Raw genomic sequence first — 27,803 nt, forward strand, 5'->3', positions numbered from 1 at the left:
CGTCCACTGGCTCATGTGTGTTGACGACTTGAAACCTCGAGGACTTAGAGACTAGAGATGAATGCTGTCTTGAAGGAAGAAATTCTGAGGAATTGGTATCAGTGCACCTGTTTTTATAGCGGTCAGTTTCGTGCCAAAAAGAATTGGGGCTCAAACACCATAGCCAATATTAGAATATTGCCATTATTGAGAGGTTTCAAATAGGTTGTGTATGAAGGCACTCACCATATGCATTAATAAATGCAATGTCAAGTGGACTGAGTCGTAAGGGAAAGAGACTTTCCTTGTTTGATTCCTGACTGTTATTTCTCGATTTTCCTAGAATATTCACTCAGCTACTTCAAAGTTATATTTTGAAACTACTACACTTATACCTACCTGCATTGAGAAACATGTTATGTTCAGTTTTCCATTTCAGTTGTGGGCAAAAAGAGTTTCTACCTAGCATGAGTATGTATATCTGTTTGAGTTTCATTCCTCATTTGAGATTTTCGTTATCCCTGCTTTTGAAGAAATTTGATGCTTACCAGTGATACTAACCTGTCCTGAGTTCTGTTCTAATCCAAGGAGATGTTGATGATACGAGCCAGTGAATACTTACCTGTCATGAGTTTTGGTTTGTCTTCACCCACTGGTTCCTGAAATTACCTTGAATGCTGAGTTGACTTTTGAGAATCTCCTGTGGACATGCCTATGTTAAACTTCTGAACCATTCTAAAGACTGTATCCTGTTTGCCCAGTTTCCCTGCACTCTTTGAATAAAGCTCCCGCACCTGTGTTCATACCTAATACCCTGTCTATAGTATCGTTACAGCCTGATAGTATTTTGCCATCCTATTTCTACTGTTAAGTAATAAAAAAAAAATTTCCTTAAACAGGTCCTTTGGAAGTTACTGACTGTTCCTTTATCACTGACATTATGAAATAATTATTTCGGTGCCACTGCTGAAACTGACAGTGATACCATCCAGTGAGTCTGGAAGCCATCTGTTTATATTCTAGAGTACATTTTTTTTATTTATTTTTTTGATATTTCAATGTATGTTTTGAAGTCACATGCTCACATGGGTCTTCAAGAGCCTTAAATGTAGTCCCCTGGTATATTTGCCATAGTTTGCCTTTTTGGGTCTGCTGCTTTGTCACCATCTAAATCCAGTATTACTTGGAGTAAGCTATTTAAAGGAAGAATAGTAGCTTATATCTCTTTGATATATAACTTTGGACTGAATTGTTTTTTTTTTATATTATTTTTCAACACAAAAGCCGGTTCTTTTATGTAAGCCTGTTTTTAATAAATAGTGTATATAGTTATGCATATTATGATCAAATAAATATATTGTAGCCTATAGTAGTGGGGACCCCCCATAAGACTTGATTCAATTCAAGCACTGTGAGAGTGCATGTCTGCATCCAGACTGTGGACAAATACAGGTGAAAACTCGAAAAATTAGAATATCGTGCAAAAGTTCATTAATTTCAGTAATTCAACTTAAAAGGTGAAACTAATATATTATATAGACGCATTACAAGCAAAGTAAGATATTTCAAGCCTTTATTTGATATAATTTTGATGATTATGGCTTACAGCTTATGAAAACCCCAAATTCAGAATCTCAGAAAATTAGAATATTGTGAAAAGGTTCAGTATTGTAGGCTCAAAGTGTCACACTCTAATCAGCTAAACACCTACAAAGGGTTCCTGAGCCTATAAATGGTCTCTCGGTCTGGTTCAGTTGAATTCACAATCATGGGGAAGACTGCTGACCTGACAGTTGTGCAGAAAACCATCATTGACACCCTCCACAAGGAGGGAAAGCCTCAAAAGGTAATTGCAAAAGAAGTTGGATGTTCTCAAAGTGCTGTATCAAAGCACATTAATAGAAAGTTAAGTGGAAGGGAAAAGTGTGGAAGAAAAAGGTGCACAAGCAGCAGGGATGACCGTAGCCTGGAGAGGATTGTCAGGAAAAGGCCATTCAGATGTGTGGGGGAGCTTCACAAGGAGTGGACTGAGGCTGGAGTTACTGCATCAAGAGCCACCACACACAGACGGGTCCTGGACATGGGCTTCAAATGTCAAACGCCTTACCTGGGCTAAAGAAAAAAGAACTGGTCTGTTGCTCAGTGGTCCAAAGTCCTCTTTTCTGATGAGAGCAAATTTTGCATCTCATTTGGAAACCAAGGTCCCACAGTCTGGAGGAAGAATGGAGAGGCACACAATCCAAGATGCTTGAAGTCCAGTGTGAAGTTTCCACAGTCTGTGTTGGTTTGGGGAGCCATGTCATCGGCTGGTGTTGGTCCACTGTGCTTTATTAAGTCCAGAGTCAACGCAGCCATCTACCGGACATTTTAGAGCACTTCATGCTTCCTTCAGCAGACAAGCTTTATGGAGATGCTGACTTCATTTTCCAGCAGGACTTGGCACCTGCCCACACTGCCAAAAGTACCAAAACCTGGTTCAATGGCCGTGGTATTACTGTGCTTGATTGGCCAGCAAACTCGCTTGACCTGAACCCCATAGAGAATCTATGGGGCATTGCCAAGAGAAAGATGAGAGACATGAGACCAAACAATGCAGAAGAGCTGAAGGCCGCTATTGAAGCATCTTGGTCTTCCATAACACCTCAGCAGTGCCACAGGCTGATAGCATCCATGCCACGCCGCATTGAGGCAGTAATTAATGCAAAAGGGGCCCAAACCAAGTACTGAGTACATATGCATGATTATACTTTTCAGAGGGCCGACATTTCTGTATTTAAAATCCTTTTTTTGATTGATTTCATGTAATATTCTAATTTTCTGAGATTCTGAATTTGGAGTTTTCATAAGCTGTAAGCCATAATCATCAAAATTATATCAAATAAAGGCTTGAAATATCTTACTTTGCTTGTAATGAGTCTATATAATATATTAGTTTCACCTTTTAAGTTGAATTACTGAAATTAATGAACTTTTGCACGATATTCTAATTTTTCGAGTTTCACCTGTAGATTAAACTCTGCACAAACTCTTTTCACAACCTGCCTTCAAAATACAGCACACTGAATCACTAAAGCCTCAGGGCTGGAGAAGGGGCTTAGAGCATCCTTGTTTGGGTCAGTACAGACAGGATGAGCCATAAGCCTCTTAATTCACTTTTGCAGGAGGATTTCAGGCCGCCTGGATTTTAAAATACTCACTGGCAACCCAGTACCACGATTGATTTGCAATAATGAGTCAAAGTATTCTTTCTAGAGTTAGGTCTATGAAAGTATGCGTGAATTTCGCCCTAAAGGTGTCCGTGTTGTAATTATTCTTATGCGGCGGTCAATGATCGTGCCCTCCGATGGGGAAATCCTTCACTGAATTGCGTCACAGTGACGTAAGCGCTGTCGTCTTCAACTCGCGCGGACAGAGGCGGCCATATTTGTGTTAATACGCGAGGGGAACGGGTGGTTCGTATGGTCCGGTCAGTTACGTCGCGCGCGTCACCTGATTCTCACGCGCGTTAAACGGTCACACATGGCTGAGAAATGCCCCACGGAGTACCCCTCTAGTTGAACCATATGATATCTTTTGCCCCCGCGCAGGAGTCCTCGCTCAAAATGGAGGCGGAGAGCGTCAGCGGTGAGGTAAGACGCGTTTATGAGCGAATTGATTGATCAGTATTGATTATTAGAGACGTTCGCGATCAGCTTTGGGTGTTTATGTTGATGTGCGTGTTTGCGTGTGTCGTGCGCGCACGCCGTGTGGAGACTCGCGTGACGACAGCAGCGCTAGCTCGAGCTGTTAGCATGTTCATAAAGATGTCCCTTAATCGATCATGGCATTAGTGAATGTGACGCTCCATCACATTACGCCATCCCTGCGTTTGTGAAGAATGAAAAACACGACACATAAGTGTGAGTTGAATTTATGCTGAGGTTGATGATGGCGATGAATGTTAGCCAGAACTAGATTCACCATAGGACTGGAAACTGAAACAAACAGACTATATATACACATATTAACATATGAACTATATACCGCCACTGCTCTCTGTAGTGTCATCTGTACTCTATTGTGATATCTGTCAGTGAAAGTCACTGACTGAATTCTGTTTACTGCTGCAAGACACATTTCAGTACAGCATGTCTGTTTGTCTCGGTATCGAAAGGAAAAGCATTGATTCGGTGCCGAATCAGTCTGTGTAAATGCACCTTTTCATGGCATCGGCCTATATTCAGTTTGTGTGCCGCTTTTGCAGTGTAAAGGGATGACACGTTATCTATCAATCCATTATAGATGTTCATGTTTTCTGTACTGTTATTTGGGATGTGCGTCTCTTATACCTCAACATATCATGCACTTTAAACAGGGGAAGATTCAAATATTCAGCATATTGTTTTTAAGTAGGTTACATAACTGCCGTCATGTTGTTTGTTTAATGTGTTTCAGTGTATCTTCCTATAGAATGATATCAGCACGGAGGGATTTAACAGTACAGTTTTGTATAGTGTCCATTAGGTACTAAAACGAAAGGTTTTTCGTTTCGTTCTGAGCAAAAACAGTATTTTTTTCATTCTGGTTCAGAAGTTCTGCAGCCTTCTTTCCAAAAGGTTACCAGTTAGAACAAAATAAAAGAACTGTTAATTACATTCTTCATAAAATGACAGTACTGTGCTAAGATGTGGTGAAATGTCAATTGCGAAGTTGCCAGATCTCACAAAAGAAATGATCAAGCTGGTGTTGACAAACAAGCCCAAAATAAATAAATTGCTTCACCAAAATAAGCAATTCATATTTTTCCTGTGTGCAGGATTTATCAGCATAGAAATCATAAGCAGTTAAGTATAATTTTATTTAAATTCATATTCAAAGCATCAAATCTGTATTAATGCATAATATCTAACAATTATTCAGTGTGGACTTGGAAACAACTGAGAAATGTACTTTTTACCTCTAGTAATGTTTTTCTTGTATCTGTATTAGCTGTGCATGTACACAGCAATTGGCCAGTGCACATTTTACACTTTTCTGGTGTTTATATGAGTCCAAACCTTTCAAAATTGTTGAATTAAAATTATATAATATATATTATTTTACATCAAGAGAGTAAACATATAATTTAGTGTGATATATTACTCTAATTCAATGTTTAATTTTACACTGATGGGGTATATATACACTCCCTAGCACTAGGCCTAAGTCAAACATCTTCTGACCTGTAGCCAAGGCAGTGGAGATGTGTACTTGTTCTAACATGAGTGCCCCATAACATGTAACATCAATAATTGTTTATTAGTTAAACTCTGGGATCAATATAGGTCTATGCCTTTTTCAAAGTCAAACAAAATGCATAAAACAATTCCAAATGTTCCTTTTGGCCTATCCAGGTTTCATAATTTTCACTGTGCATACTACGGACCAAACAAATTATTTAAGTTCCCATATTAAAATGAATAGCTGTAGGATAAAAAAATAGACTACAATTAATGTACTACAATGTATTCTAATACGTTGACGTGCGCACAGCATAAAAGATAGAAAATAGCCTTCTTAATCAGCAGATTAAAAATATTGCCTAAACAGTCATTTTCTAGGTTACTTATTCAAAAGCATACCTTTTTTGATGAGCATAATTAACATGTCAACATTGTCCAGTGAAAGACGGAACTTGACTCACCTGTGGCGGCTTTCCTGCTCTTGAAAAAGCCAGCTCATGGGAAAATAACTTTAACAAGCAAGCACAGATTTAAAGAAGATTCAAATGTGAAAACATCCATAGCGACATGCAAGCCAGTGTTTTGGAAATCCGCTTCCCACACCACCACCAAAGTGATTTCATAGCTACTTTGCTGAGTTTGCTTGTCTAGTGAGAGGACATTTACAAAATTAAACTTTGTAACTGCTCCACAAATCCTCTTTTTTTTTTTAAATATATTTGTAATAATATTTGTAAAATGTGTAACATTCATATGAAAGTAAATTAAATGCAGCCTTTGTATAAACATAAAGCCAAACGTAAATGTGTAACAATGTTGAACATTTATAATGGGGAAAAAAATATCAGACTAGTAATTCCTGTGTTGACTAGCAGCATAAGAGCTGTTTAGCCTCGCACGTTCCTAGTAATCGCTAATCCATCTTGTGAGTCCCAGACAGCAGTGAAGCACCACCCCTCACTTTTCAATTTACCTCTGGCCTAAAACAAGAGTTTAAACTTTGCCATTTACGAGCAGCTTTTAAAGGAAATAACCGTCTGATTGTACATTGTGTCTGATATGAACAAGCAGTGACAAATTTGAAGCGCAGTTAAAGCAGGTACTGCACTCAAACAACAGAGACTGCTCGTAATGTTGCGTTTACGCTTAGATAAAATTTCAGCTGCAACTGGGTTAGTTTTATTTGTGATTTCTTTGACTTTTTTGCAGTTTATTGTCATGCAGTAACACAATGACAGTGATTGATGTATGTGGTCATGAAATCACAGGAGACGCATGGTAATGCCAGGTGTAAACGGGGTCCATGAGTTCTTTCTGGTCATCTACAGGAGCTCAGTCTGATCCAAGCATAAGCATCATCTCTTTGTGGAAGCTTTAGAAAAGAAGCATGTGATAACTTAATACTCATATCTTTTAGGGATGTCCCGATACCATTTTTTTGAGAATGCGTACAAGTACTGTTTTTTTTTTTAGTACTTGCCGATACAGAGTCAGATACCTGTTGTTGTTTTTTTTTCTGTACTCAGTTTCAGCAGTTTATTTCAATTTTATTATCAAATTTGTGTTTAAATAAATTAAAACTTTAATCATACGAAAGTATAACAATGAATTTTCAACATGAAATTGTATTATTTTGATCAAATAAATTGATTTTATAAAGAACCTCACAGCACAATCCTAAATATAACATTGGAGTTAAAATAAAGTGCTGCATAATTGAGCATCACAGATGTGAGATATTGCTTGAATTACAGTTACTGTTGATATATTATTATTATTAGTATAACAGTGAATATTACACTACTATACAGTAATGATCTATTTATGTCATACTTTCGTTTAAATTGAGCTTTTACTTTGAAGTGTTTCTGTGTTGCTAGACCAAGGAGCTCTGATCTAATCAGAGCTCCCAATCCAGAAAAGCTGGTTGCTATGTGAATCACTGATTTATTAAAGAGCATAAGGCTACTATTCAAATAAATACATATTTTGTCTGTATATGACTCATGCTAAATTGTGAATTAACACTCTGCCTGCTTGTCATCTGCTACAAACAGAACATGCGATGCTCATAAGTGTTTTCCATGTATGAGCCAAGGATCACTAAAGGTATGAGCGGTTTGTGTCTTTATGCCTAAGCTACACTCACATTTAAGAGCAAAGTATCTATCTCATTAAATTGCAGCTTATGCTGTTAAATAATCCCACTAGGACATGACATGATTTTAATCGGTGCGCTGCATGTTGGTATCGGTTTTTGGTATCGGGGCATTTTTACGAGTATGTGTACAAATATGGTATCCTGTATCCCTATTTTTATTGAATGTTACAGATATGATTTCGTTTTTTCAACAGTTCCAGTCCTGTAGTCTAGTTGGACAAGTGGTGTTGCAAGAGTTATAATATTTAGCATAACATCTCTAGAATGTTTTACTGGAAGTGGTATTAGGGAGGCCAGCAGGGGTTGCTCACCCTGCGGTCTGTGTGGGTCCTAATGCGCCAGTTTAGTGACGGGAACACTATACTGTTAAAAAGCCTTTCAGTTGAGATGTTAAACCAAGGTCCTGACTCTCTATGGTCATTTGAAGTCCCAGGGCACATCTTGAAATGAGTAGGGGTATAACACGTATGTCCTGGCCAAATTTATTCCATTTGCCCTTATCTATCATGGCCCCGTAATAATCTCCATCCCGGAATTGGCAACATCACTCTACTCTCCACCAATAGCTAGTGTGTGGTGGGCGTTCGGGTTCTATGGCTGCCATTGCATTAGGGTTGCAGCGGTATACCAGTTTCAGGGTATACCACGGTTTGAAAATTCACGGTTATCATACCATGTACAATGGAGAAAATGTCTGAGAGAGGTGAGGGGGTCTGACATGAGTGTGTTAAATCAGTGTTTCTCAACTGGTCTATTTGGACTGGGCCGCGGACAGCAGGGAAAGAGCAATACCATGGTTCTCCCATTGAAGATATTTCGGTGGACGCCCAAGTGATGGATTATTTAAGACTGCCAACTCAGATTTAATGATAATCTCGCAAACAGCTAAAGCAGACATTGGCAACATACGGCCCGCGGGCTGGATTAGGCTAATTTATCGTAAAAGCGTTTTTATTTTTCATTGGATATTTCAGTTAACTTGCATTGGGACGTAACGCGTCTCCACAAGCTTATAACATGCTCAAGGTTGCCAGATAAGAGACGAAACACCCATAGTTTGAGATTTATACTTGCGCAAATTGGAAATATTCTGCCTAATGTTATACTTATTTTGTGCAATCTGGCAACCATGCACGTCTCGCTTTCCCCTTTGAACTAATTTAGCGATCTGTAGTGCAATATTCTGCTCAAGGAAAAGTGTTCTACTGCTACTCCGTGTCCATTCTTGAGGCTGCTTGTGATGTTTGGTGCTACTAATTTTGCAGAAAGTAAGCCAGAGACGAATATGTAAATGTACTTTTTATTTGTGCAATTTAGAAATGTTTAAGTCCCTTCGCGCCTGTATGTTAATTAACTCTTGCAGTAATCATTTATCATATTCATGCAGTTGTGTTATTCAGTTGTGTACTGAAAATTAATCCATCGAGGTGACCCGCATCATGACTCTTAGCATGTAAACGGGTAATGTTTCAAGATGTGTTTCAGCCAGTATTTTTTTTTCATAAATACATTAATTTATTATTTTTATTATTACTATTATTTAAGACTAGCACACTGATCTAACCATGGTAATGAGGAGCCTTTCCTTCTGTGTAATATGTGTATAAATATGTAATATTAGGTAACAAACGGGATAATAAAGTAAATATGCTCTTCAGTTTTTAAAAGGGGGAGAGACAACTTCCTGTAGATTATGTTGTCGACATCAACAAAAATAATGTCACTTGATGCATGTCCTTGTACTGGAAAACCATGAACAAATCTATGCAACACAAAAGAAAATGCGACCCAGGATACATTAAATACAGGCTTTGTTTTAATCTATGGCATGTCGACACTTGAATTCCAATGTAAAATCTGTCCTGAAGCAAAACCAGTTGAGAACCACTGAGTTAAAGGTACAGACAGGAGCAGTCTGGCCTCACTGTCGCGCACCTGCAGTATATATTAACTGTTAATAATCATAGGACATTACTTGAAAAGCTCACATAACTGATGTTATTTTTCATTTAGTAGTTCATTTAACATGTAAACTAACATGTTATAGTTACATGATATTTATTATCATTGTAAGGGGGTTAAGATGGGCAAGGAGGCGGCGAGATATAAATCATAATTTAATGAAAAATGAAATTAAAAGCACAAACATAAACACACACACACGATGGACATGCCTGTAATTCTCTCTCTCTCTCTCGAACCATCTTCACCGGCCGCCTTTATCCGTCGCGTGCCCCTTCAGGCCGATTGGGGACCGGACGTGCAACATTCTAGCCCGGCCCCACCCCCCTCCGCTCCACACTCCTCCCGATGTTACCTCAGGCCGGGGTGTCTTGACCTACCCCCTTCCCTTTGGAGGGGCGTGCTTTGTGCCCCGTCAGGTCATCCCCGCCTTTCTCGACCTGGGAGGAGACAGGAGGGGAAAACCACAACACAAAAAAATAGGCGAGGGAAAAGGCCAACACGGTGCGACAGAGAGGTTCTCTGATGTACCGTTGCGTTGTCCTCGAACACTACGCCACACTCTCCGGCGGACGACAGCCACTCCTTTCCTGGCGAACCGGAGTCAAATCTCCGACCCCCAGTGGACAGAACGCCCTTCCGCTTTTCTGGCGGCACCTGGGGACATTCCTCCGCCCCTGGCAGCGTCCCTACCGCTCCAGGCGATCGGGGAGTTACTTCCCTCCTCCCCTCGCGGATGGCGGTCTTCCCTCAACCCCTCTGTGTTTCTAGGGGACGGCAGGGCACTCCTCCGCCCCTGGCAGTGGCTCCATCGCTCCAGGAGGTCGGGGAATCCAGTCCCCACTCGCCCCGTGGACGGCGGCCGTTCCCCGCGTCCGGGAGGTCTGGCTACGCCGTCACGCGGCAGATGGTAGCGGCGCTCCCCTGGGTGGATGGTAGTGTCGAGGACTCTGCAACGGGCATCCCTCCTCCTTCCTGGGTTTCGGCACCAATGTAAGGGGGTTAAGATGGGCAAGGAGGAGGCGAGAACCGGCTTGTCAATATAAATCATAATTTAATGAAAACTTAAACCCAAAGCACAAACATAAACACGCACACACATGACGGACATGCCCGTATTTCTCTCTGTCTCAAACCGTCGTCACCGGCCGCCTTTATCCCTCGCGCGCACCATCAGGCCGATTGGGGACCGGGCGTGCGACATTCTAGCCTGGCACCGCCCCCCTCCGCTCCACAATCATGTTTATATTTGTGTTCATTATAATTCTTTTAGCTTTCTTATTTTTTCTATTTATTTATTTTTAAAAGGGAGACTTTTTTTTTTACACACATGTACCAAGAGTAGACACCACATCATTCTTAAAAGTGTAACACATACTTCAATAAAATAAATGGTTTCAAGTTTCAATTATAATGAAGTATTTGCTCAAATACAATTAATAAAATAACCCTTCTGTTTTCACTAATAATAGTAATTGTGTAATACCGTACACCGTGAAACGTGATATTTTCGGAGACGTTATCATACCGTGAAAATCTCATATCTTTGCAACCCTACGTTGCAGAAATAATTGTGATGAACGATATTGTCATTTTAAGACCATTTTATGCCTCTGATGTAATAATAATAATGTAATGGCATCATAATGCAAGTACACCCTTTCAAAGAACAGTGAACACTTAATTCTTAATAATATATAAACATTGGCATTGGAATGTAAAAAATAAGCAGGAAGAGCCCTCTCCATGTCCAACTGCGGGTTTTGTTCCCAGTACGGAAAACTGGATGGGTTGGTTATGTTTTAGATAAGCTTTTATGTTAGTTGTATTGCCACTTTCATTGCCACTGTTTTAAAACAAAAGTCGGCATACCGGCTCATTCATGGTAATGGGCTCTCCTCTCTCATTCGGCTTAAAAGAATGGTTCACCCAAAAATTGTATTTTCATGATAATTTACTCACCCTCAGGCCATCCAAGATGTATCTCTCAGTTTTTTTCTTCATCACAACAGAATTTAAGACTTTTAGGATTTCATCTCAGGCCTCCTCTAAACAATGCAAGTGAATGTAATCCATTTTTTGATAGTCCAAAATGCATATTTAGGGTGCACCAAAATAACACACACTTTCTTCTGAACCCAAACGATTTATTTATTTTTTAGAAACAAAACAATACTTTTGACAATATAATATACAATAAACAATATACTTTTTAACTACAAATGTTCACTTCCGTACATCTCTGACACGCACGCGCTCATGAGAGGGATGACGTAAACAGTGAAGCAGAATGATTAAAATTGTGCTCAAATTGAGTTATTGAGATTTTAATGCAGCTACTTGTCTGGTCAGGGAAGTAAAATTATCTTTAACTAGCCCGTTCAAAATTTATTAAAACGCCTATTAGCCTCGAGTAACACTTAATCTTCGTATATGCGTGTGGATGATTCTCACGAAATCCAGATTTAGAAGGTGTCCAGCATCAGAATTTTTAAAATGCCCTTAAAGCCAATTTTCTTTTTGCACATATAAGATTAAGGTCTGAACTTACTATAACCATTATTTTTACAAGATTTAAAAAAATATTTCCTAATATAATTATTTACATTTTTAGATGAAGTCCATAAAAATTTATCATCACCGCAACATGACATTACATTAAATACATGGTTAAAAATTTGTATTTTTGGCTAATGTTAAAGTAGACTCTTATTACTCGTGCTCAAAGCTATGTAAAACTCTGGAGAGATTACTTTTTCATATTTATTATTTTTTGTAATTTCCTTATTTTCTCTCATTACCGAAACATACGTGATGATTTACAATTTCTTTTATTTAATTGTTTTACTAAAAGATAACATACACATTTGTTATGTAGCAGACCTTAAATAAGTAGTGTTGTGTAATATGTATATACATTTTAAAACAAAATATGATTATCTAATTATTACTTAATTTGTAAAATAGATACATGTTGCGGTAATGAAACTGCCATTTCAGTAATGAGGATCAATGTTTCGGAAATGAGATTTAGCTCACACATCAACTGTTGACAAAGGGGTTTGATGCCTAACCCTATTTTACATATTTAAAACGCATACAATTTTTAAAATAATATTTATTTCATGAACAGAGTTTCATTTTCTCATTTATCGTAATCATCACAGTACCATGCCTTGTGTTAACAAGTGTTGTGTATATAAGTTACAATGTTATGCTCATAAAGAATCATGTCATGTAGCCTACACTGTAGTACTAACAAATATGGGTGATTCTCACGAAATTAGACATATGAGGTGTCATGAAACATTTTGATGATAAAAGTAAATGCTATCAAAATAAGAAGGATACAGTTATAAACATCTCTTCATGTACTATTTTGCACATGATTTCAAATGACAACATAAATACCAATTTTGTTGTTTTTTCCACATTTAAGGGGAAATTTTCATTACCGCAACGTGTCCATGACTGGATTTGTGTTCTTTGAGATGGAAATAATTATAATTAAAAAATATAAAAAATAAAATGCTTCAGTACATGTTATACTATAAACATTTACAGTAAAGAAACATGTGGTATTTGGTGATCATTGGTAAATGTAGTGACAATAATAAGGAATATAAATGTGTCCAAGACTAATTTTCTCATCCTCCGCAACAATTTTCAATCATTGTTTAAGTCCTCAAGGAACTAACATTTTCAAGAAATTTTGTTGGAAGGGACATAATTGACTGTGACACTCAAGATGGCTACCAGGTAAGCAGTTCTTATTTTTTCTCTCCAAATAAAAGTTAAAATTTTGTTTGTCATAGTACCTACACAACTTTTTAGTTCTCATTACTGAAACATGAGTTTGTGAAGTTTTAAAAAATGTTGCCGTTTTAATTTTTTGATTACTGATATACCCCATTATGGTCTAAATATTAAAAGAGAGGGAAAGTTTAGCTAACCCTCATTTAGCTTCCACAGTTAGCAAGAATGTTTAAGGTCGCTCATCCTCCATAACACCATTATCATTCACCGCAACAATTGAAGGCCTGTTGCGGTGGAGATACTCAATGTTTCGGTAATGAGAAACAGACTTATGAAGGAGGGACATGCACTATAACTCTTGCTCATTTCAATATAACTTGATATTTGCCTTAAACACTTCTTGAACAAATTGCGTAAACCTTGCAGAAATGTCACCTCCTCTGCTAGACATTTCTGCATTTTACCTGACATATGGGCAAAACATAAAAAACGCTCATGAATGAGTTACAGTTGGGGGAAAACGTGATTGGTACAAAGTAGAGATGCACCGATTGCAATTTTCTTGGCTGATTTCGATTTCCGATTTTTTGTGTGACCTGCCGATACCGATTTTTTTCCGATTTTCTTTCTAAGAACTATTATTGACCACATATACAAACAAAATCTACCTTGCTTCAATGCTAAATTTTATTTTCATAATAAAATAAATTATTAAACATTACAATTTCCCCCAAACTGCACTAAGTTACAGGATCTTCTCTCACTTAAACAACTCTCAAAATAAAGTGATCTGTGACTGGAAGGGGGTAGAAATAACAATTAACTGCAAATTAGTTGCTTTATATAACAGATGTCATTGTCCACTATTTTTATAAATGGACCTTTTTCACTTTATTACTCGTCTAACAAAACAATTCCAAAGATCTGAAAAACTGAAGTGTCCAATACGCTCAACTTACATTAGATGTACAAATATCAGTTGTAAAACAGAGCACTGCTTCAGGAATGGCTTGCATACCTGTCAACACTCCCGTTTTTCCCGGGAGTCTCCCGTTTTGTTATTTCTCCCAAAAAAACTCCCGTAATTTGTATGGCCCAAACCACGTTATATGAATAATCACATCAATATATTATTCCAAGGTGGTCCAGTTGCCAGATCTTGAATGAAACGCATCCTACTCACACAATCGACACATCATACAAATTACAAATCATGTATGACCTCAATCTGGCAACCTAAAACCCAATTGCACTGTTGATATCTGCGCAGGTAGTAGACGCGGGATGTTAAATCAAGCATCACTGGTAGATGGGAGGAGAAGAATCAGCTGGTGCTCCGGTGAAAAAACTAAATATACACGTAAATTTAACAACAGCTGGATGGAAGAATTGAATTTCATATCCCGAAGCCATATCGACAATGCCCACGCCTTTTGTAATGTGTGTCGCACTGATTTTAATATCGGACACGATGGGAAAAATTACGTTAAATCACAACGGCACAATTTGTATAGTATTTAGCCTGCCTCTGCCATCCAGCACCCCCCTTCCCCTCTCCCGGATTTGTGTACCCAAATGTTGACAGATAACAACAGGCTGCGTGTGTGGCATGACACGAGATTAAACAACTCGGGCAACGCGACGTCGGAAAGTACCTCATACTCTGTATCGAGGAAATTTATCAGATTTCTGAACCCTTTGTCCTCAACTATGGAGAACAGCTGGTCATCCAGGGCCATGAATTCCATAATTTTCCTTGAAATTGCTTTGGTCTTTTCGCTGCTCATTCCAAGGAATGATAGGAGAGGCTGCTGACTTGTGGCTGGCTCTGAGCCCTGGCTAGCTTTAGCCGCTTTCACTTTTTAGCTTCTTTTTAAAATGGGCATTTTCAGCTGGGTGATGGTGTTATAAGTGTCTAATTAGGTTTGTTGTTCCGAAAGTTATTGTGGTGGTTCCCCCACGGTTTACTTTGGCCTTACAATTATTACACATTTCAAACTTTATATATACTTCACTCACACGGTGAAGATCTCCCACGCCAATGACATGTTTACATGCGGCTGTGACGTTATTGCCTGCGCCACTGGCAACAAAACGGACCGGCTTGGAATCAGTAAGACGTGAGGCTGACCGGCCGGTTACCGGTCCGGGCCGAGCATGCGGAAAATCGGCTAATTCCGGTCCCTGGCCAGTTGATCGGTGCATCTCTAGTACAAAGCAGTCGTTCCAGTTGTTTGTTTTAGTTGTTTGACCAACTCATAAATAGAGTTGCTGCTATTCAAGTTCTTCACATGAAATTATTCTCAGAAAAAGGCTGTGTGGTTGAATGTCAGGACCAAAGTGTTTTAGCTAAACTAAAATCTTTTTACAAGAGCACATGATGCTGTTACATTTAAATGTTTCTCAGGACCACATGATAATATGTTACATTGAAGAAGTTCTCATGACACATGATTACATATTATACTAGAATGATAATATTTATTCTAATGGTTGTGCGCGTGTGTGTGCGCGTGTGTGGGGCTGCCTGAGCCCGACCTCTGACAAAGAAATTAGCAGACGACTGCAGATGCAGAGCTGCTGGCTAAAATGTTGGTGACATGAATTCTTATGTAAACAAACACACATACAATCACAATGGGCAATATCGAGGTCAGCAAGAAGGATCGAGGTCATGTCCATATCGTACATTAAGTCGATAACGTAATTATCATGACAGGCCTACAGCCATCCCATCTGATGTTCATTCATGTGTTTTTTTCTCTTGTTGTAATTTGTAATTACGAGCAGTGCTGATCGGAGGAGAGACACTGTGCTTCCGTTTGAATTGACAGCAGCTGAATTGATTTGACACAACATATTAAAGTGCATAAAAACAACATTTCTAGTTTGAATTTCATGATAACATTGACATGAGTTGAAAGCTGAGACTTTGTTTGATTAAAAACTAGGGATATGTCCTGATCAGCTTTTTTGACTCCTGATCTTGATATTTAAATATGAAATATCTGCTGATACCGAGTCCCTATCCGATACTTGTATTTGCCTTGATAATCGAGCTGCAGACTGTTTTTTTTTGTTTGTTTACAAAAATAACTAAGAAAACAAAGTAACTAAAAGATATCCAGCTTAACGCATTTTCATAAAACTCGCATATAAAATCAACTTAGAATGGTGTAATGGCTTATTTTAACTTTTATTTTTCTGCCTGAATATTAATCACAAATCCACTGAGTTCTGTATGGATAAATAGAAATCTTACATACACTTACAAATGGTGTAAACAGCTTGACAAAAAAAATTATTCTATAAAAACGTATTATAAATTTCGCAATTCCACTTAAAAGTGGCGTAAACAGTTACACTTGAACAGGCCCAAGTTCAACAGTAATGAAACAGTTGTTAATAGTTCTGTTGTCAATATAAAAATGCCAATGTGACATACTGACAACCAGTAAAAACCATGAAAGCATCACACACCGCAGAGATGCATTCAAAAATTAGACAAATATATTCATAACAAGTGTATGTGTGATTGCCTGCACGCTGCAAATAAGATCGGCCTTAAATCTAGGCACGATTGACCAATCACAGATTTAAGACGAATATCGGCAGATTTTGATCGGCGGGACATCTCTATTAAAAACAATAAAAAATCACGTTTTTCACGTGTGATTTGTGTTAGAAGTGTAACACATCTCAGCTGGGTTGAATTTATGACATTAGAGATCTTCATGTGGTTTGAGTTTCACGTCAGGTTTATCACTTATGAGCTTCTGTTGTCATGCTGTGACAGAATGATTCTGTGTTGGTTTATTGTAATGACCAGCTCATGTCTACAGTGAAAGTTTTGACTGTGTTTCAGATGAATGGGCATCAGATGATGGATGAGCCGATGGAGGAGGAGTCCTACACACACTGTGTGAGTAAGAGAGTATGTGTGTGTGTCTCTGTCTGACACCTCAATGTTCATTTACCCCCATAGCACGCTCACTGTGACTATAAAAAATGAGGGTTGTCATCAGGGGCGGTACTAGGGTCATTGGACATTCTGTGCTTAGCCCAGACCTCTGTTGATATGGGGCAATACTTTGATGTAATATCAGAATATAATACACTTTATAATAAAAATATGTATACATCAATGTGTCATTTATATAGTAAACTAATAAGTCTCATTAACTTTTGTCTCGGCCTTCGATACGCTCGAAGATTGCTTTAAAAACTATACTTTAACAAGTGATTTAAAAAAAATATATATATATTTTGTCCATTTCGGCTTTCCGTATTTTTACACGGATTGTGTACGGCTGTATACAGTTTTCATTGATTCGTCGGGTACTTAAGTTAATGTGCAAGAAAGCAGGTTGTAGATAGGCTTAATAGGTTCTAGTAGGTGTGGGCGATATGACCAAAATCCTATATCACAATATCAGTAATTTTATATAAAATTTTCTGAAAAATCTATAAAATTCTTTTATATATTAAGCCATCTTGCAATGTGTAATTGAGTAATCCAGTCAATAAATTAAAACTTCATCTTATATAATGTTGAACTTGACAAACATAGTCAAAGTAAAAAAATAAAAAATTATAACTGCCACATTTCAGTCTGATGATGTGCACCATTTTCCTTCTTTTTCTTTTTATTATTATTGTTGTTATTATTATAATTATAAAAGTTACATGAGAGCTGGGAAGCAGCTGTTGCCAAGACAGCTCGTGTGTACTGAATTGAGTCTGTATTTGGTGTTATCAATACTGTAGAAAGACAGGAATCATTCATTTAGATACAGAATATTACCCTAACTTTAAAATGTAATACTAAAATAATAAAATGTAATATGTTTTCATATCAGCTTGATACCCAAGCACTGGTAATTATGATGTCACTACAAAAAGATGATCGAAACATTCGGGGCTTAAGCCCCGATAGCCCAGCCCTGGATCTGCCCATGGTTGTCATGATGATACCAAAATTTTGTAGTCCGACTACTAGATTAAAAATGCGTCTTTAAAGAAAATTTAAATTCTCTCATAATTTTCTCACCCTCATGCCATTCCAGATGTGTATGACTTTCTTTCATCTGCAGAACACAAATGAAGATTTTTAGACAAATATTTCAGCTCTGTAGGTGCATACAGTGCAAGTGGTTGGTGATCAGCACTTTAAAGCTTCAAAAAGAATAGACGTCATAGTAAAACTAATTAATACCACTCCATTTGTTAAAGGTGCACTCAGTAACATTATGTATGTTGTATTGTCCTCACACTGACTCTTAGAGGCCTGGATGCAGCATCATTCAAACATGGCAGCTTTCAGTTACTGATGTCATTGTAAAGATCACTAGTCAAAGTCAGCCATAATTAATTTAATCCTTGAGTGAAAGTGTCCAATACAGAGTGGTTAATGAGATTAAGTGAGTTCTATTCAGCTGGTCATGTGATCCTTCTTATACATGCGCTTATACAACTTCTTCAGGTGTAAATCTCTTTAATGAGTAAAAAATTAGTGAGTGCACCTTTAATGCTTTGGGTGAGAAACAGATCAATATTTATGTATCATTTTCACTATAATTGTTTGTTTCCAGTCGCTGTCCAGTGCGTGCCAATGAGGGGAATCAGTTCCCGCTGCCTCTCTCATGACATCAAGTCATTTTAATTATATAGCGCTTTTTACAACACACATCGTTTCAAAACATTTTTACGGAAAATCAAGCTGCAACAGAAAATGAAATTGTAATATCTATAAAGTCTTGGAGTCATCATTGTGTAGAAAACGTGCTGGCATCTTAACATGCCAACGCACTTGCGTCATGCGAGAACAATTGTGTTATCTCATGGACTGGTCGCTCAGATGCGGGACAGAATATTCAGCTGCAAAACACCAAATGTCTCTGTGATTAAACTTGTTTAAAACCATATTAAACAGCACTGATAAAGAAAACGGGAATAAATGCTGTTACACACAGACATAAATTAGTAGGCTTTTCAATCCACACATCACAAATGAAAATTAGCCAATTATCAGGATGTGTTTGTTCAGTTAAGTGCATTAATGTGTATGTGTGTTTGTATGTGTGCAGGATGAGGGGCCTTATAAAGAGATCCCCATCACTCATCATGTGAAGGAGGGCTGTGAGAAGGCAGAGCCAAGCCAGTTTGAGCTGCTCAAGGTTTTGGGGCAAGGCTCCTTTGGAAAGGTCTCCGATTCTTTTGCATTTGTTTAAATTCAATTGAGAAATAAGGTGGGGGCAGTGGTGGCTCAGTGGTTGAGGCTCATGGTTACTGACCAGAAGGTTGGGGGTTCAAGCCCCAGCACCACCAAGATGCCACTGTTGGGCCCTTGAGCAAGGCACTTAACTCCAGGTTGCTCCGGGGGGATTGTCCCTGTAATAAGTGCACTGTAAGTCGCTTTGGATAAAAGCGTCTGCCAAAATGCATAAATGAGAAATCTACATTAGTTTTTTTTTACTTTTATTCATCCTCTTTTTCAGTCTTAGTACTTCGCTACTGGCTGATGTCACAACAAAATATGAACAAGAACACAGATTGAAATGTAGATGTCACATTATTAATTTATGATATACATTCAAAAAGCGCCTGATGATCTGATTCAGTTTCTTGAAAATTTTTAAATATTGTGTGAACTATCACATTCCGTGTTCATTTATTGTGATATTGGGGGCACGAAGTATGTGGAGTGAGAGGTGACCTGTGACATGTCTTGACCTCAGGTGTTTCTGGTGCGGAAGTTAATGGGTCCAGACGCTGGTCAGCTGTATGCAATGAAAGTGCTCAAAAAGGCATCTTTAAAAGGTGAGTGTTCAGCGCCTTATGCACTGACAGTGATTTGATCTCTGGAGCTAGTCGCTGTACCGTTGGTCACTATTAAGCAGTCATGCTTATTACTGCTGTCCGCTAGAGCATTATTGGTGGCCTGGACAACTGCCTATAGCTCTGTCCTTGTCATTTTACAAAGGAATTGGTTTTCTTGCTGCTGAAAATGAACTTCCTTGAGGGAAAAATTGTTGAATATAAAGTGCAGCAGTCATAAACAAAACAAATGATTATTCATGCATGAATCAAACGCTGACAATTTCTGACATTGTTCTTTATCTCTTTGACTGACTATTTGAGATAACCGATATATTTTGTGCTTCAAATTAATTTTAGTGTCCAAATAAAGGGAACATCATGTTTTTTTCTTGTCACATTTTCCTGCGTTTTTGCATTGAGCACTTCAAATAAACTCTTAGCGTGACATGTCATTGCCGGTTCACATACAGTGTCATGGTTTTTCCTGCATTGAGAATTTTTAGGCTGCTGCCCAAGCTAAAGCAAGTGTAATGAGATTCATCTTGCATTCTGCGCTTTACACGCTAAATATACTTCTCATTGAAGTGGTTCGCTCTGCTCTATGCTATGGACACAGTTCTCCTGCTGTTTCATATACAGTTTGTTCTGTTTAAGTTATGTTTAATATTAGGAAATAAACTGCCTTCAGGTATTCCTTAAAACTGATCATAGAGCCGATAAAAGGAAAAGGATGTCTGTTTTGGAGAAGTGGTCTACTCTGAATGTTATAACTTGTCCTATAGAAAACATGTTTAGTTGGAATTCACAATGCATCTTAAAGGAATAGTTCACCCAAAAAATGTAAATGCTCTCATTTACTCACCCTCATGCCATCCTAGATGTGTATGACTTTCACTCTGCAGAACACACATTAAGGTTTTTAGAATAATATTTCAGCTCTGTAGGTCCATACAATGCGAGTGAATGATGTCTAGAATTTTGAAGCTCCAAAACTCACACAAAGAAAGCATAAAAGTAATCCATACGACTGCAGTGGTTTAATCAGTGTTTTTGGTTTTGGGTGAGAACTGTCCAAAATATAACTCTTTTTCACTGTGTATCTTGCCATTGCAGTCTCTAGACACGATCATGATTTCAAGCTCGAAACACTTCCTAGTGCTTGACGCATGCAAAGAGCGTTAGATGGCACTATAAGAAGGAGACTGCTGTCAAGACTTGTAGTGAAAACGTAGTTATATTTTGGTCCGTATTCACCCAATTCCAATTAGTTCACTTCAGAAGACATTGACTAAACCACTGAAGTCATATGGAGTACATTTGAGCTTCTTTTGACTTTTTGGGGTTTTGGTCACCGTTCACTTGCATTGTGATGACTGACAGAGCTGACATTTTTGTCTAAAATCTACATTTGTGTTCTGAAGAAGTCAGAAATTAATTTTCATTTGGGATGCCATGAGGATGAGTAAATGATGAGAGAATTAAAATGTTTGGGTGAACTATCCCTTTAAAGTAGAAATATGTGTCAAATTTGAAAGGTTCCAGATGCTCAGATGATAAAAAATAATTCCTATTCAATGTAAACATAAAATGCAATTAATAACAAATAATTGCATTAATAAACTTGTAATAAGCATGTGGATGACCATTTACGTCAGCCACCACCGAATAGGATTTTTGACACTGGAAAAAACCCTGAGTGTTAATGACCACTATTAATGGCTATTGCTGTGGAGATGTGAAAACATATTAAAAACATGTATTGAATGCAAGCATACATTAAGTATACACAAAGTTCTTTCCTGAAAGTGAAGAATTTAAAACAGAAATATATTTCAGATAATATATAATTGAATGTAAAAATTAAAGATTATAAAAAAATACAGTCTGAATTTAAAGTTGACCAAAAAAAGAGAGATTTACAAGTATATTTTCATGTATTTTTCATGCAATTTTTTATGTTACTGTTCTTTATTGTGAAGCGTCCTTGTGCTCTGGAAAGGCGCTATATAAATTTAAACTTATTATATAGAACAGTGAAATCGCTCACAGTTACCCCTCCATCTTGCTGACACTCAATCTCTCACTGTAGATTTGTGCTCCACTTTGCTGCTGTCCAGTGTGATGAGTTGCATGTTTACACTGTGTTGCAGTGAGGGACAGAGTTCGCACGAAGATGGAAAGAGATATTCTGGTGGAGGTCAATCATCCTTTCATTGTGAAGTTGCACTATGGTAAGACTCGTGTGAACAACCCTCTATCTCAGGGGCATGACATGAGAATAAGCTGTTTGTTTTTGTATTCCTGTCCCTGTGTACTGAGCTCTTGTTGACACAGAATGTTTGACCTGACGTAGGTTTTTGTCAGTTTGTAAAGTGGATTCAGCCATAATAAGATTGACATCAACGTGTGTGTCTAAAACAGTTTTTCCTCTTATTTGCAGCCTTTCAGACAGAAGGGAAACTCTATTTAATTCTGGATTTTCTCAGGGGCGGGGATGTATTTACACGTTTATCCAAAGAGGTAAGCATTTCTAGCTTGTTCTGCTTGAACTTAAAAAAGCTTTCTCTGCCTGATTTAATGTATCTAAGACACAAACTAAACTAAAGTCTTGTGGTATCTTTTTTTTTTTTCTCCAGACCATAATATCTCAAACAATTGATTGCTTTTAATGAATGTCCATATGTATTATAACAAAGTCTAATGACTTTTGCCCCTCATTGATTTTGTTCAATTATAAATGTGAGGCCTATTCACATGATGAGCAATGTGACAAAATGGCAAAATGATTAGTTGACAATTATTCCTTTCTTAAATCACAGATTTATCTGCACCAAAAATATTCAGACTGATGCAAATTTTCTGCAGTCACCGAGAAAATGTACATACCTGAAGAACAGTGACGCACACTCCAGTTATTCACATACTTTTATCCAAAATACAGTCCATCGTTAACATATGGCTGGGTGATATGGCAAAAAAAAATTTTTTATCAGACTTATGGACTATACACGATTAGATTTTAGTTTTTTAACTTTTTTTGAATATGTATTCCAACATGATTCAACTCATTTTGTAAAAAAAAAAAAAAACAGCTTTTATTTTCAGCAAACTTAACATGTGTAAATATTTTTATGAACATAAAAAGAATCAAAACTAAACAAGGTTCACAGATATTTGACTAACAGAAATGGAAAGTGTCCCTGAATAAAGGGGGGGACAAAATGGAAAGTAACAGTCAGTAGTATCTGGTGTGGCCACCAGCTGTATTAAGTACTGCAGTGGATCTCCTCCTCATGGATTACACCAGATTTGCAAGTTCTTGCTGTGATATGTTACCCCAATCTTCCACTTGCAAGTTCCTGGACATTTCTGGGGGGAATGGCCCAGCCCTCACCCTCCGATCCAACAGGTCCCAGATGTGCTCAATGGGATTGAGATCCGGGCTCTCCGCTAGCTGTAGCGGAACACTGACATTCCTGTCCTGCAGGAAATCACGCACATAACGAGCAGTATGGCTGCTGGCATTTTCATGCTGGAGCGTCATGTCAGGATGAGAGGAGGATGAGGGAGGAGGATGTCTTCCCTGTAACACACAGCGTTGAGATTGCCTGCAATGACAGCAAGCTCAGTCCGATGATGCTGTGACACACCGCCCCAGACCATGACAGACCCTCCACCACCAAATCGATACCGCTCCAGAGTACAGGCCTCGGTGTAACGCTCATTCCTTCCACGATAAACGGTAGTTCGACCATCACCCCTGGTGAGACAAAACCGTGACTCATCAGTGAAGAGCACTTTTTGCCAGTCCTGTCTGGTCCAGCGAAGGTGGGTTTTTGTTCATAGGCGCGTTGTTGCAGGTGATGTCAAGTGGTTTTTATTGTCATTCATCCATATACAGTTAGTACAGTACACAATGAAACGAGACAACGTTCCTCTAGGACCATGGTGCTACATAAAACAACATTGGACAAACACAGAATCACATGAGACTATACAGACTAAATAACACCCATATAAAGTGCACTTGCAAACGTGTGCAAAAAGTACTTGACAGTACAATAAATTACTAAAAATTAACAGGACACAGTGAGAGACAGTGCAGCGCCGACCACTACATTGTAGTGCAAAAAGATGACAGTTTCTAAAAATGCCAAATGTGAACATAACCTACTATGAGATAGTGTTCTATGCACATAGCCGTTATTGAGGTAGCAGCCAGGTATAAAGTGACAATAATTAAAGTGCAACTCAGGACATGTGTGTGTCAGTCCTGTCTCTGAGTATTGAGGAGTCTGATGGCTTTGGGGAAGAAGCTGTTACACTGTCTGGCCACGAGGGCCCGAATGCTTCGGTACCTTTTGCCAGACGGCAGGAGGTTGAAGAGTTTGTGTGAGGGGTTTGTGGGGTCATCCACAATGCTGGTTCCTTTGCGGATGCAGTGTTTTTTGTAAATGTCTATGATGGAGGGAAGAGAGACCCCGATGATCTTCTCAGCTGTCCTCACTATCCTCTGCAGGGCTTTGCGGTCCAAAACGGTGCAAGTCCCAAACCAGGCAGTGATGCAGATGCTCTCAATAGTCCCTTTATAGAATGTAGTGAGGATGATCGGTGGGAGATATGCTTTCCTCAGCCTTCGAAGAAAGTAGAGAAGCTGCTGGGCTTTCTTGGTAATAGAGCTGGTGTTGAGGGACCAGGTGAGGTTCTCCGCAAGGTGAACACCAAGGAATTTGGTGCTCTTGACAATCTCCACAGAGGAGCCGTCGATGTTCAGCGGAGAGTGGTCACTCTGTGCTCTCCTAAGAGTCAACAACCATCTCTTTTGTTTTGTCCACATTCAGGGACAGGTTGTTGGCTCTACACCAGTCCGTTTGCCGCTGCACCTCCTCTCTGTATGCTGACTCGGCATTCTTGCTGATGAGACCCACCACGGTGGCGTCATCGGCGAACTTAATGATGTGGTTCAAGCTTTGCATTGCTGCACAGTCGTGAGTCAGCAGAGTGAACAGCAGTAGACTAGGCACACAGCCCTGGGGGGCCCCAGTGCTCAGTGTGGTGGTGGTGGTGAAGATGCAGTCCTCATGCCTCTGCAGCATGCCTAAGGCACATTCACGCAGATGAGCGGGGACCCTGGGCATCTTTCTTTTGGCATCTTCCTTAATTGCATCTGTAAGTCTGTAAACTATTAGTGTCTTAACGGCCGTTCCACAGGTGCATGTTAATTAATTGTTCATGGTTCATTGAACAAACATGGAAAACATTTTGAAACCCTTTACAATAAAGATCTAAAAGATAAGAAAGTTATTTGGATTTTTAATAAATTATCTTTAAAATAGTGTCTTGAAAAAGGGACTTCTCTTTTTTTTTTTTTTTCCTGAGTTTATGTTCTTTATTAGAATGCAAGGTAAACTGGTCAGAGAAGACAAGGTCTTTACATTATAGGAAAAAATTTGTGCAAGAAAAATGTACAAATGCACCACAGGGGGAAGGTGTCAACAGTGTATATGTAAAATATATTGAAATCTGATAAACCCAATGTTCAGAAATAATCTAATAAGAAAACTGTCAAATAATTCTTAGCCAGTGTAGGTATTAATTTGATCTAAACCAAGTCTATCTAGAAAGTACCCTGGTTAGGATCACATGATATACAAAGACTATTGTATATCAAACAATTTGTAAAACCCTGCAGATAGAGACGCACACGCCCTCTAGCAGTTGACGCTGAGCAGCACAGCAATATGAAATAATTTACAATTCAACTAGCAAAGTTTGACAAACTTGCCAAATGTCACAGAACAAAGCAATAATTAGCAATCTATCTGAACCATCATGGCAAAAGGAGCAGCGAATGTTTGTTCTCCCATATATAGACTCTCCATGATTTGAAATGAAGCGCGTAACTAACACATTTTTTTATAGGTAAAAAGAAAGGAGACCATTCATCAACCTGTACACGCCAAGGCCAGTTATGGTCTTAAGCTGGTGTATACCTGCATGATGGATGAACCTGAGCTACAATCACTGTGTACAATCGTACGGGGAATATCTTTTATGTCTCATGTTGTTAACCTGTCATGTTCATTTGGGCACCACATACTAAAGCTGATCAGATCGGGAGCAGCATAAAGACAAGCGCTATTAATTCTTTTTCTCTTCCTTATATTCAGCCTTTGGTGGATTTACAAAGTATCTAACTATAGCGTTTGCTATATTTTTTTTGCCAAATCTCGGTTTCTCGATTTAAAAATAAAAATCTTATCAAAATGCAAATTCGAATGAATCGGAAAAATCTGAAAACCACCCAGCCATACGCTATGTTGGAATATACTGGCGAAAAAAAATCTAGTCATGTACTCAGGATACAGTGTATAATCAGTAATGATAATTTCAAGAATATTGACAATAATAGTGGTATATGTTAGTATACCACTATATGTTAGTAATACCAATATTATAGCTGTTGTAATGATGTGTGTACAGCATTTCACATTACCATTTTGTCATCAATTGTTTTTCTCTTGTTGTTTTATGTTCTTGTACTCTGAGACCAACAATATCAATAGCCCTGTAATACAGATTCCAGGCACGCCACCTGATTGTTTTTTTTCCAGGTTTTAATAAGTGAACAACAAAATTGCTCAATGCAGTGGTAAAAAAGATGTAGCTTCATTCCAGAGTGAATTTTAGTTGTGATTTTATTTTACCATCTTTTCACTGCAAAAATGAATGCCACATTTGAAATAGGTTTGTGCTAACCTTCTTCATCGAGTAAAGGGTTGCAACGGTATGAGATTTTCACGGTATGATAACGGTCTCAGAAAATATCACGGTTTCACGGTATCACAGTATACGGTATTACACAATTACTATTATCAGTGAAAACAGTAGGGATATTATATTAATTTATTTATATTTGAGCAAACCCTTTATTATAATTGAAACTTGAAAACATTTATTTTATTGAAGTATGTGTTACACTTTTAAGAATGATGTGGCGTCCACTCTTGGTATATATGTGTAAAAAAAGTCTCCCTTTTGAAAATAAATAAATAGAAAAAATAAGAAAGCTAACAGAATTATAATGAACAGAATTATAAACATGATTAAAAATATAATGTAACTTTAACATGTTATATAACTAAAGCATGTTAGTTTACATGTTAAATGAACTACTAAATGAAAAATAACATCAGTTATGTGAGCTTTTCAAGTAATGTCCTATGATTATTAACAGTTAATATATACTGCAGGTGCGCGACAGTGAGGCCAGACTGCTCCTGTCTGTACCTTTAACTCAGTGGTTCTCAACTGGTTTTGCTTCAGGACAGATTTTACATTGGAATTCAAGTGTCGACATGCCATAGATTAAACAAAGCCTGTATTTAATGTATCCTGGGTCGCATTTTCTTTTATGTTGCATAGATTTGTTCATGGTTTTCCAGTACAAGGACATGCATCAACTGACATTATTTTTGTTGATGTCAACAACAAAATCTACAGGAAGTTGTCTCTCCCCCTTTTAAAAATTGAAGAGCATATTTACTTATATGAGACCATTATTATCCCGTTTGTACCTAATATTACATATTTACACACATATTACACAGAAGGAAAGGCTCCTCATTACCATGGTTAGGTCAGTTTGCTAGTCTTAAATAATAGTAATAATTATAAATTAATGTATTTATGAAAAATAAATACTAGCTGAAACACATCTTAACGAAAACTGCCACTGTTGATGATAAAAAATGAGGTCTAATAGATTGTACCTTTTAGATTATTTCATATGAAACTATAACATTTTGTCAAAATATAAGTTACTTTTACTCATGTAAAATCCTGAAAAAAATTTGTAAAGGTGATGTGTGTAATTATTAATATTTTTAACTATTTTGGTATGGGGCCACATCGGGCTGTATGTA

General features: G+C 38.0%; 1 protein-coding gene across 1 annotated transcript in view; it reads left to right on the plus strand.

Annotated features, from left to right (window-relative positions):
• The first annotated feature begins 3,394 nt into the window (after nucleotides 1–3,394).
• The window catches only part of LOC127662984 (ribosomal protein S6 kinase alpha-6-like), a 55,343-nt gene continuing 30,934 nt past the window's right edge, over nucleotides 3,395–27,803 (plus strand). Inside the window, exons 1-6 of the mRNA XM_052154344.1 lie at nucleotides 3,395–3,608; nucleotides 16,925–16,981; nucleotides 19,146–19,262; nucleotides 19,797–19,878; nucleotides 22,029–22,109; nucleotides 22,319–22,398. Of these exons, the coding sequence (XP_052010304.1) occupies nucleotides 3,543–3,608; nucleotides 16,925–16,981; nucleotides 19,146–19,262; nucleotides 19,797–19,878; nucleotides 22,029–22,109; nucleotides 22,319–22,398 (483 nt within the window). The 5' untranslated portion in view covers nucleotides 3,395–3,542. The remainder of the gene's footprint in view (nucleotides 3,609–16,924; nucleotides 16,982–19,145; nucleotides 19,263–19,796; nucleotides 19,879–22,028; nucleotides 22,110–22,318; nucleotides 22,399–27,803) is intronic.

The sequence above is a fragment of the Xyrauchen texanus genome, chromosome 23 (genome assembly GCF_025860055.1).
Source record: "Xyrauchen texanus isolate HMW12.3.18 chromosome 23, RBS_HiC_50CHRs, whole genome shotgun sequence".
NCBI classification, from domain to species: Eukaryota; Metazoa; Chordata; class Actinopteri; order Cypriniformes; family Catostomidae; genus Xyrauchen; species Xyrauchen texanus.